Source organism: Ceratosolen solmsi, unplaced genomic scaffold (assembly GCF_000503995.2).
Source record: "Ceratosolen solmsi marchali unplaced genomic scaffold, CerSol_1.0 scaffold25, whole genome shotgun sequence".
NCBI classification, from domain to species: Eukaryota; Metazoa; Arthropoda; class Insecta; order Hymenoptera; family Agaonidae; genus Ceratosolen; species Ceratosolen solmsi.
In genome coordinates, this window is record NW_011948444.1 from 1,449,391 (window position 1) to 1,461,890 (window position 12,500).

At 32.3% G+C, this 12,500-nt stretch overlaps 2 protein-coding genes across 2 annotated transcripts in view; one reads left to right on the forward strand and one right to left on the reverse strand.

Annotated features, from left to right (window-relative positions):
* The window catches only part of LOC105366075 (uncharacterized), a 33,416-nt gene extending 32,979 nt beyond the window's left edge, over positions 1-437 (reverse strand). The window contains exon 1 of the mRNA XM_011504389.1: positions 380-437. Coding sequence (XP_011502691.1) covers positions 380-437 — 58 coding nt within the window. The remainder of the gene's footprint in view (positions 1-379) is intronic.
* grh (grainy head) overlaps positions 1-12,500 on the forward strand; it is a 94,903-nt gene continuing 82,403 nt past the window's right edge. The window contains exons 1-2 of the mRNA XM_011504350.1: positions 1-23; positions 3,673-3,958. Of these exons, the coding sequence (XP_011502652.1) occupies positions 3,890-3,958 (69 nt within the window). The 5' untranslated portion in view covers positions 1-23; positions 3,673-3,889. The remainder of the gene's footprint in view (positions 24-3,672; positions 3,959-12,500) is intronic.

Sequence of the window (12,500 nt, forward strand, 5' to 3'; positions counted from 1 at the left end):
AGCGGGATATGATCATTAGCAAAGTGAGTATACACGCTTCTATTTTCTCTTCGGATGGTTGATGGATTAACCAGAGCTCGAGTCTGAATTAAAGTTTTAACGTTCGCGGGACGCTCACGGTGACCTTGATTTCTCCATCGCCTTTTCAATGCTTGTATTCCCGTAGCCATAGAAGCTCCGAGGGTCGGAGGGGCGGACCGATCTCGCGAGGCTAGCATCGTCGAACCTAGGGGTTGAGCAGGTGCCGTGGTTCTTCAACATTGCATCGTCGAAAAATGAAAAAACCTTGCACCTTTAATACTCATTTTATCCTGATTGCTTTTATCACTTTGGGTCCGGCATTCTTTTTTACCCACTAAAAGCTAGCCGCAAGTCTTACTTTCAGGTCTACAAGCTGCAGAAAACTTTTCACTGGCTTTCTTGATTAGTTGTTGCATGGTATGTTATACGATATTAATGTATGACGTAATTCAACTATCATCCTCTCCATCATTTTACCACTCGTATCTTACACCGAATTCACATTTATGACGTTTGGTTTCACATTAGATTTCACACTATTTATCACTGAACACTCCTACTATAATAAGCGATAAATTCCTATTAACAGTGAGAGTGAATATTTATTTTAATTTTATTTCATTGAGAAATAGAACATCGTGAGGAAAGTGGTTACAAGCGGTTAACTCTGCATATATCTATACAATTCGTTTGGTTAGTAATATATAAAGAGAGCAAAAGCGAATTATATGATGATTATTGCTTATACCAAAGACAGATCCGATAGAAGTAGAAAGTAGCTTTCTCGCTCGTTCTGACGAGAAATTCACCGCGATCGTCGGCCTTTCTACATCGCTCTTTCTTTCCGACGTCCTCGCAACCGCTCACGGTGAGGGTGTGCGAGTTACTTCAAAGAACAAAACGGAGAAGAAGCCCACTTGCTCCGTTTCGCGGCCTCCCAATCTGATCGGCGAGTCTGTGGCAGTAGCAACATCCAGCTGCTGGCCAGGTTTGCCCTTTGGAGAATCAGGTTAGACCGGCCGAACCTGCTTCCACCTCACCTCTCCTCACACCGGCTTTGCACCACGCGGCAGTGGCCTCCTCAACTCTCGCGCGCGTGCCCATAGTTCAAAGGAGAACAACAACAACAAGAGACGGCGAAGGGAGGGAGAAAAGAAGCGAGACCAAACGAGATCTTCCGCTTTTTCTTCTTCGTTTCAGGCTCGTTTCTTCTAACCGCTTCTTCGCTTCTTCCCTTCACTCTTCTTATTCGTCTTCTTCCGTGTTTGAATAGAGTCATATAGCTGAATCCTCATCATCATTTTACTTCCTAGAAACTCTTGCTTTTCATATTCCAAATCGAATTCTAGTTCTGGCGATTTTTTTATTCTTTTTTTATTTATTTATTTTTTTTATTTATTTATTTTTTTATTTATTTATTTATTTTTTACATCCACGTGTTTCATACAAACGTAATTTGATGGATAATTTAAGCTTTTATGCCTTTTCAATGTGTAATCGTTATTGCGCAAAGAATACTCGCGCCCAACGCCTGCCTTGTACAATTTATCCTTCGCACGCATATCCCAATAAAAGAATCATCATTATTATTATTCGCATATATTATACATACATTTATAAAACGAAATTCATTTACTTTTTGCCTCAGTTTTAATACTTGTAAAATAATTATACACGTATAGTTAGTTGCACGTATGTGGTATTTTTTAAATAAATCTTATTTCGCTCAATTCCATTAAAATTAATTGCTATGCTTCTCTTCAACAAAATTTTATAATTTTTAATGAGATTTGCTTAAGCAACTTTATTCTATAACAAGCTCTTAACAAAACTCTATATAGCCAATCATTTCATAAAGTGTACACTAAATAAAATCAATTGATTAATTGAATGATTAATTGACAAAGTTATTTATTATTTACATTATTATTATTAATTTACATACTATATATAATGTGTGCAGTTTTATGGAAAATAATACCGACGCATTAATGCAGTTAATTTAAAGAAAAATACGTCTTGTCCTATTTCAATTTAAATCGTTCGATCTTTAGCAAATCGTAAATCTTGTTTACTTGGAGAATTATAAAATTTATAACAACCATGCGACTTGTAATACTTATAACAATATCTATTATTATTGGCTTACTTTTTTGGTTAAAAGCTTTTACAGCAATGTTAAGTACTTGTAGAAGTATTTTCTTAAAGACCAATTATGTTCTTGTAACAATCAGCAAGAGGCAAAGAGTGCCTTCTAAAAACACTAAAACCTTCCTTCAAGATCAACATGCTTTTCATCTTTACGCTAATACTTAAGCAAAAGATAGATGAACTCGAATAGCAAAACTGGATAATAGTTTGCGTGCGTATCGTACTTGAACTCAGCGAAAATCGGAGCTGTAAAAATGATCTCAATACATTCTCATGATCGTTGCGACGCAATCGATACGAAGCCCGAGACGACGGGCTTGGCAGTTATGCAAAAGGCGGAACAACATTAGCACAACAAATTACCAGAGCTGTATGAAGAGAATGGGAGGAAGTTGAGTGCGATTGAAAGGTGAGAGGGTCAGGCAAATATACCTCGCTCCCACGCATCCAAACGCTAATCATTTCATCATTGTACATTTGTTATTGCACTTGTCAATCGATGCTGCAACTGCATGCACGCTTCTTTCTATTTACTGAATTCCAGTTTCAAGCTCGCGTGCGGTCGTTGGACGCAAACGATGACGATCTCTCAAAGCGCCGGCCCGTGGCGCCCAGACTAACCTGTAACACTGGTCCGCAGACCAGCTGATCGTCGAGACTCGCTTCCTTGACTACTCACGGTAGAATGCAGGCATCCCGATGACCCTGACCATGAAAATTGCCTGGTCTTAACAAACTATCGAAACTTTTGACTGTGCTGTCAACCTTTACGATTCCCGTCGTCCATCTCGTTCCATCTTGCAATCGGGACCTAAGTCAGGAAAGCCAACTCGTGACGGCTGATTGTTGAGGCATTCAAGGTTACTTTGTGTTTATGAGCATTTTCAATAGCTTTTGCTAGTCTCTTAACTTGCCAATTGTTTGGAATTATTTTGCACAAGGCTCACTTTCGTCCAATGTTTGTCAGTTTAAGCTCAATAGTGATGTTCGTACACATTTTTATCTTATATTTTATGAAAATTTTTTAATTCGAAACCAGTAATATTCCTTTGTAAAAGATGTTTCGCTAATATTAGCGGTATAATGATAATTACCCACTACTTCTATGAATGGGATTCCAACTTATTTATATATATTAATTCTAAAATATTAGGAATTTTATTAATATTTATGAATGATTTATGAATTATATAATGGATACTATCTTAGTCGAGTTAAAATTTTACTCTTAGTATACAGCGAATTGTATATCAACATCGATGTCGACAAATAATAATAATAATATATATATATATATATATATATATATATATATATATATATATTATTTTTATTATTATTTGTAGACATAGATGTTGATATACAATTCTCTGTATACTAAGAGAAAAATGTATACATTATTAAAAAAAAAAAAAAAAAAAAAAAAAAAAAAAAATTTTTGAAAACACTATGTAAAAATAATGTGAATAAAGAATTAAGGAATATTTCGCTGAATTGCAGATCCAAACCTCATTTGACACTTCCGCAAATGTGCCATACACGAGCCTCGAGCAGCATCCTGTGATAGCGAGGACTGGAATCACCAGCCGGAATAACGAGTGCGCCTAGTTCTTTTTTATAGCTTCTATTTTTTACATGAGTGTTTCCATCCTTTTATAACTTGCCAAAAAACGAAGAGGAGAGACAAGAAATCTTGTGGACCGAGATTTGAGACAGAATGTCAACGTGCACCGAATCTGACAACTCGGCAACAGCAACCCTTCATAAACAAGAAGCACTCTCACCGGTCAGTATATTATACGCATATACGTTAACATTAACTTTCATTTTATAATCTCTTAAGTCGTACTTGACTGGAGGCTCAGCATCGACTCGCTTCATTCTCCATTACGCCCTTCCTTAATTAGCTCCTCTTTTACCCTCGGCGATACATGGCCGTAAAAAAAGTGCCAGGTTTGCTACGCAGGCGCAATTATTGATTTAAAAAATAATTGAAATTATTTATTATATTCGGATAACTTGATTCACGATAAATATCTAAGGATATTAATTTGCAAAATTACAGTGACGTTGAGTGGTATAACCAAATTCATACTATTTTGCAACTGAAAAATTCATTGCAAGAAACTAAGAGAATAATAATAGAAATTCGCTTATTTACATCTATTAAGGAAATAAAAGAGCTTGGAATTGTTGTAGTATTAAATGGAAAATGTTAAAGGCATCGTAAATATGGTAAAATATTCTGGCTAAAGCCCAGTATTATTGGTGAAATATTATAATATCTTGAAATTATGTAAATAAATAAACAAATGCATAAGTAATATAATTAAATATTTATTGATTCGAGTGTGTATTATATTATTAATATTTTGAGAGGAAAAATTTTATTTGGCATTTTTATCATTTTAGAACGAATAATGGCGTTCATAATGAGAAATTTATTATTTCCACTTATTAATTCTGAATAAAAATTACGATAGAATTCAATTTACAATAAATATGAAATGTTTAAGTTGTTATTATTTATAAACATCTTTTTAATATAAAATGATTTTTCTTTATTTTTATTTTAATTATTATTTTTATTTTTATTTGTATTTCATGAATAAGATGTAAAAATTTGTTGTCTTTAACAAAATATACAAAATCTGAGTTATTGGAATAAAACTTTGATTGTGGTTGTGAATTTATCTACTATGCTTACATTGAATTACAAACAATATAATCTATGTCTTAACGGATCGTATAGAATTTTTCATTAAAATGAAGGTTAAATCTATTAGAAAGGTGTTGCAAACAAAATAGTCAAGTATTGACCTTAGTTCATTTTGATTTTTACCTACATATTTCTTTTTCTTCCTCTATAAGTATTTATTTGTAGATATCTGTCTACATCTATACAATATATATTTTTTTACTCCTCTACCTTCTACTCTCCTCTCTCTTTCTCTCTCTCTCTCTCTCTCTCTCTCTCTCTCTCTCTATATATATATATATATATATATATATATATATATCTTTGTATGAGGGTGCGCGAACATGTGTATGTATATAAATAGGTAGATAGAGAAGGTGAGAGAGAGAGATTTTTCTATACATCAGGCATTGAGCATTCCTCTCTCTCTCTCTCTCTCTCTCTCTCTCTCTCTGCTACTCTTTCGGCTTTTCAGGGCCCCGCGGTACCACCCGTTGCGCGGCATAACGAGAATACCTCCGACCGCAGGGGATCGGTCCCGGGAAGAAAAGCCGAGGCGCTATAAAGTGTAATGCATCCTCCTGCCGATCTTTTTTCGACTGACGCGGAAGACCTGTCGTTAAAAATGATTTAGGCGTCGCTGGTGCGCCTGTATTATAGATGTTCGCGACCGATAAATCCGCGAAGGGGAAGGAGATGCGTAGGTCCTCGTTCGTTCGTAAATAAGGCAATTAAATTCTGGGGAGGCAAGATATCGAGTCAGTGTTATTTACGAGCCTCTGCTTTTATGTCCTGTGAATACATTCCGCGATCATTTACTAGCTCTGTATGTGCACAGATAAAAGAAGCTGAATATATATATATATATATATATATATATATATATATATAGAGAGAGAGAGAGAGAGAGAGAGAGAGAGAGAGACAGACAGACAGACAGACAGACAGACAGACAGACAGACAGACAGACAGACAGACAGACTAACAGAGACAGAGACAAAGATAAAAAGCGCTAGTGTTAAGAAGGAATAAAAAAAGGAAAAGGTGAAAGAGGGAGGGAGGAAGAGAATAAGAATAAGAATTAGCGTGAGAGAGAGAAATAGAGAGAGAGAGAGAGAGAGAGAGAGAGAGAGAGAAGGTATATAAGGTACCGTAAGCTTTTCATTGTTTACGTTGGCGGTGTACATACGAGGAGGATTTTATTGTTGGAACAGTGAAACATATGTAATCATCGGACGACGACTTCATTTATTTACTTTATAGCCACTTTTGTGATTTCTCGTTGAGGCATACTTTTCGTTTACATGTTTTCTACTTATACGTTCGTATAATAGGGAGGCAAACCTTTTGTTAATTACTTATCAAAAGATGTTATTATTTAAAAATTACTGTTTTACCACAGTACAGGATATAATAATTTATCGTAATATCGTTAGATTTATAAGATTTTCATAGTATTCTATCATATGGAATTTTGTTTAATATGTAAACTATCATGTCTAAACAAAATCTTAAATATCAAATAGTTGAATTTTTAGATTTGCAATTAATTATTGAATGACCATAATATCAACTACGATTAATAACATTTACGATTGTTTCCAAGCACATTATACGAAGAGCACATTTACCTAATGAATGCGTCCCTTAGAAAAAAGAATGAACCGAATATTGTGTGACGAAAGGGAACGGGCGTTAATTTGCATTCATGAAATCGAGATTTTCTTGCCACGTGTCTATATAGAGAACCGAATTAATGAGTTGGTAGTTGGTTTAATTAATATCTAATCTAATAAGTAAATGAAAAAGAGCAAGTGGCGGGATAAAAAAACGTATGAAACGAACGAACGCTAGTCAGGGAAAGCAAAAACTATGGCGTCCTTGTCTGAGCAAGCTTTGGGGCATTGGCCACTTGATTTTGCTGGTTAGAGGTTGGCCAAGAGTGTGTACGGCACTGTGGCCGCCAGGCAAAGACGGAATGGCGCGAGAGCAAGAGCGCCATTCTTGCGAAATATCTCGTGGAGTCCATGTTGCTACGCGCGATAAAGGCCTCATCCAAGCAGCGCATTCATTTTAATTTATCAGGGAGCGTCGTTTCCTTTCTAAATTAATCAATAAATTTCAAAACTCGTGAAGTACGTCAGTCTTTCATTTTTCATCTTCTATATTTTACATTATTATAAGCATAGCTAGTTAATTATTGTAAATATTAGAAATTATTATTATTTAGTAATATTTATCAGCTATATCACTTTATACTAGCACACATACGTATATGCGACTGCGAGCATGCGTGTCCGTATGTAAAGAGAGAGAGAGAGAGAGAGAGGGAGAGAGAGAGTGTACGAGGACGGGGGAACTTTGTCACAATCAATATGAATATATTTAATATATAAATTGTTTTAATGTTCAACGTAATACACATTCAATACACAATAACGCCTGTGTACGCGCATCATTTTACATCATTTTTATGATTTCTTATTCATATTTTACAATTGAATAATAATCGTAAATTCTTATTTCTTTTTTTTTAACAAATACTAATTGATTATTCACATTAGCACGATCGATCATTCCATACAAAATTTCATGGCATCATAACATTTATCTTAACAGATAGATTAATTACAAATAGATTTTGTCTTATTACCGATGCGTTCCCGGAAACAATTTATAGACTTTTAAAATGTATTTAGCATTATCAATTATGCTATATTACACTCTTAATAAACTCTTAGTAAATGTCCGATAATTATAAAGATATAAAATATCGTTTGCAACACCTATTGTATTTGGAGTAAGTAAGAAATAAGAGTAAGAAGATCCAGTAAAGACTTCTTATTATTAATTATATTAAATATTCATGATGTTATAAATACAAATTAAGCGCTTATAGCTTCATATATGATAGATACACTAATTTAAAGGGCCTGGCAAGAAAGCTAGAAAGTTTCTTTTCTTGAACTAAACTCGAAAAATACGCATTCGTAAAGACATAATAATAAAGAAAGCAAGATAAATGTGATGATTCGAATTATATATATATATATATATATATATATATATATATATATAATTCGAATCATCACATTTATCTTGCTTTCTTTATTATTCTAAAGTTGTATGCGTCGCTTATAAAAAGGTCCTTCCACACGAAGCCCCTGAGGAGGCCAAACGCTAAATTGCCTCGACAGGGCTCAGCATCTCAACTCTTCGTCCGTTCTTCGGGACCTTACTCTCTCCATCTCTCTCCCACCCTCATCTTCCCTCCCTCACCCCTCCTTCTCGCTCACGCCCTCTCTTGCTTGCTCTCTCTCTCTCTCTCTCTCTCTCTCTCATTCTGTCTCTAACCCTCCTTTCCTCTCGATCCATCGTCTGCTCATCGCCGAGCCAGCGAAACTCGAGACGAACGCCGAGGACGTAGCTGAAAGAGCGAAAAAGAAACAGAGAGCAACCGCCATTGCGACGACGGGAGATGACTCTTTGGATTTCTCGCGCCCATCGCTAAGCAACGCTTATTTATAAAGTGTGAGCGGGTCCTCTCCCTTTGGGAATTTACCACGGCCAACGATCTGCGGATATTGCGCGAACGCAGCTTTCATCCGCGGAAGACCAATTCACGCCCAACCAACAGACAATGTTTCTTCGAACACTAGGCCAAATGAATATATTCTACCTTTGCAACAATTTTTTTCTGTTTTTTCTCTCTTCATTCGATTAATTGTGTTCATCTCCCATTTGACTCGTATAGTCACGTATAGTCAAAGGTATGCATTTCGTCTTTAAATAAATGTATACGTATAGCTTATTATCGTTTAGTGTTCATTGGGATTTTTAGTTGTTTTGGATTAAGTTATATTTTTATGATAAATGTGGAATTTCTAAAATATTTATTTAATATTGCAATTTTAAATAAGTTATTACGCTATTATGAATTTGTAAGTCGTGGACAAGTTTTTTAAATTAAAATTGGACTATTTCCAAAACGCATAATTCCCTCCAGATAATAGAGTTAATTTAACAATTTATCTCTCATCAAAAATCCATGTTTATTTTAATTACCATTTCATTCTATCAACTAATTCTGTAATCTTGCCGTGAACGTAACAAATAAGTCTTTGCTGTTATGAATATCATATATGCAAACTTATTTAATTTTATTTAATGTACTTATAATCTATAGTACAAAAAATATGGTTTGAAACAACCATATAATTATGTAAAAGTTTGCAATCAAGTACTTATTAAATGTTTGGATGACTTTAGAATTATGTTTGGCTTATTTACATCACATTACATATATAAGATAAATCAAATGTAGTTTTTGTTCTTCCTTAAAGGTTCCTCAATAGGTTATAACGTAAACGAATAAATATGTCAGTTTTACTTTGTGGCTAAATTAATAAAATTCATCAAAATAGCAGAATGGAAAGTAAAGTCAATGTCACTTAAAAATTTAGTAAATATTCATTAGTATAAGCAAATATATGAGAACGGACACGCAATACGACAAATTCTAAATTTGACGTCTTTCACTTATACTACACAATATTACGTCTGTCAATTTTTTTTTTATTATGTCGTATTCAATACGACAGACGTTAGCAGTAGCATTTAATATTAATAAATATACAATTTTCACCTAAATACCCGTTCTTGCGAAACGTAAATAATAGCGCATTACCCTCTTACTATTACCATTAAAACTTTTATTTAAACTTACTTTTACTTTATTTTATAGGCAGATCAAAAAATATTTTCTTTTTATTTAATACTTTAAAAAATTGCTTATTGATAAAAATCAAGCCACGATGCATGCGCACAATTTTATCAAATACGAAAAAATAAAAAATCCTAATTTACCGTATTATAATTTTGCAACTGAGTTTTATTACTATTTTTACGGTCAATTAAAATATTTCTATTATTTATATGTATTAGTTTGACGCTCATGTCAAATACTTTGGGAACAATAATTGCTATATTAAATATAATTAAACGAACCTAAATTAATTATTTTTTACAGCATGAAGACATACTTTAGATAAAATTTAATAGAAACCTTAAATAAAATCTATATATTATTATCAAAGTTTTCTAGCGTATTAAAAATTGAATTTTATTGTAATATTTTTAATACGTGCGAATCATTATAATATAAGCATTGGACAATGATGAAATATTATGGCGTAATAAATAAAAAAAAATGGTATCTAACTCAAATGTAAAAGAATTAGTCATACTATACTCTCGAATTTATTAATTATATCCATTATGTAAATCTAAAGCGATTGATCTCACACGTGCACACGCACACACACACGCACAAGCACACACACACGCGCATTATACATATAATATTTTATACAAAATTTAATAAAGAAAACAAGAAAACAATAAAGAAAATAAGGGAAAATATATTCGATTCATATTTATTTTATTTTTAATAAAATATTAAATAGATTATCAATTACATTTTTTTCCAAATTGGTGTTTCAGTAGTTAATTGAAAGTACAACTAAATAAGTAATTTTCTCAAAATTATCCAATATTTTCTATACCAAATATATCAATATTGGAGTAAATGTTTATTTATACTAACCATTAGAGTATATTTATAATATATCGAAAACTACGGACACTGTCTTATGTACTGAAAAGGGCCTGTTAATCAATTGTCTTTGTTTCTTTATGTTTGTCTGTGCATTACGTGAACATTTCTTCTTTTTTATTTGCTTTATAAAAGATGAATTTAAGTTATAACTATCATTTAAATCGTTTATATTAACGGCATTATTTTTGTTGTTATTGACCAGAGGTACTTCATTATGACATTAATACTTAATTCGTTTAGCATACTGTCCGTGGTTTATCAATACGTTTATATTCTCGTTACTATAAAAAAAAAAAAAAAGTTATTCGACATGCATGTTTCATGATTCATGATGTGGGGACCCAATATAATTTATTTTACTTATTATTAATTAAAAGTTTATAATCACATTTCAAAAGGACATTGATAAATACAACATGAATATTCTTTGTGAATTTTAATATTCAATATTAGAAGTACTTGAATCGATTGTTTTCACATGTTTTCGTTCTTGTGTTGTAATATATAATATAATAAATTGAATAAAATTATTAAACATTATAAACCTATTAGTAGCTGTAATCAGCATAAATCGATCAATTTTATTCGGGAATAAGAAGCAAGTTGTTCGAAGAATCAATTTCTGCATTTGAACTCAATACGGAAAAGTAAGTACATTAGCTGGATCAATTAACTATTATTATACGAGACAACTTGCACTTAAATAGATTAAGCTGCTACCTCAAAATATCTCGATCATTTTATCTCCATTCTTTGCGCCGCTATTAAGCCAATTTTCCTTGGCGAACGGATGCCTATAAAGCATAGACATTAGATTTCTTTTCTCGCATATATAGACGCACCGTTATCTTAGACCATATGACCGCACACGTCCTCTTCTTTTTCTTATTTCTGTCTCTGGAGAAAGAGCCAAGCGACTCTTAATTGCAACTAAGAGAGACGGACGAGGATGATTAATAATCGTAACGATCGAGAATGCGAAGGGCAGATGAGGTGGTAGTCACACGTTCAAGACTTTAGCGCGCAATTTATGTATAAGCCTACACGTCTTCGAGTATTATCTGCATGCTGTATGAGATTAGAAGGGAACAAGAATTATCAGCTTAGGCTACACTTGATCAATCATTTTCATATTTTTTTATTAGGTCCATACTGAGTATTTTTCATTCAAATTTATACAGAGAAGCTTAAAATTTTAATCCTCGAATATAGAGTTGTAAAAAATCAAGAGAGTTTATATTAATCAGCCAATGAATATACTTAATCTTATATCTATATATTATTAATTGATTAATTTAGAATTATTTATTGAAAATTAAAAATAATCTTATAAACATTTATTTAAATACTAAAAAAATTATATATTTCTAGTATAGGTAACGTACAATATTTACTTTAAAATGTATAATACAATAATATTTCAGCTGTACAGTAATGAACATTAATAAAATTTTAATACACAGTAAGAAAACTAATTTTTTTTACGAATATACTCTGTGTCGCTGTATAACGTTCATCGTAATTATTAGAGCAAATGAGACAATTAGAATAAATTAAAAATGAGTAGTGAATAAATAGAATATTATAATTCCAAACACTTGCTTTGTTAAAAATTTTAGCAAAAATTCCATAACAATATGAATATATTTACGATATTAAGTCGTAGAATAGTTTCTATTTTACCACAATTATAAGTATTTAAACATTTATCAGATATGATAAAATTAAGTAATGTCATTGCCTAAAAATCATTAAATTTGCCAACTCTATATTTCGATTTTTTTTTGTTTTTTTTTTGTTTTTTTTTTAATTTTCAACAAATAATACTTCGAGAAGATCAACATATAAAAATGAAACATAACGTGTTAGTGAAAAAAGAAAATAATTAGGCGCGTATACACATTTTTTACGAAGTTTCCAAGCAATTAATCGAGCCAAGAATAATATATAACACGTTTTTATACATATAAATACTAATGAAATACTAAATCGATATGAATCATTCTTAGTTAG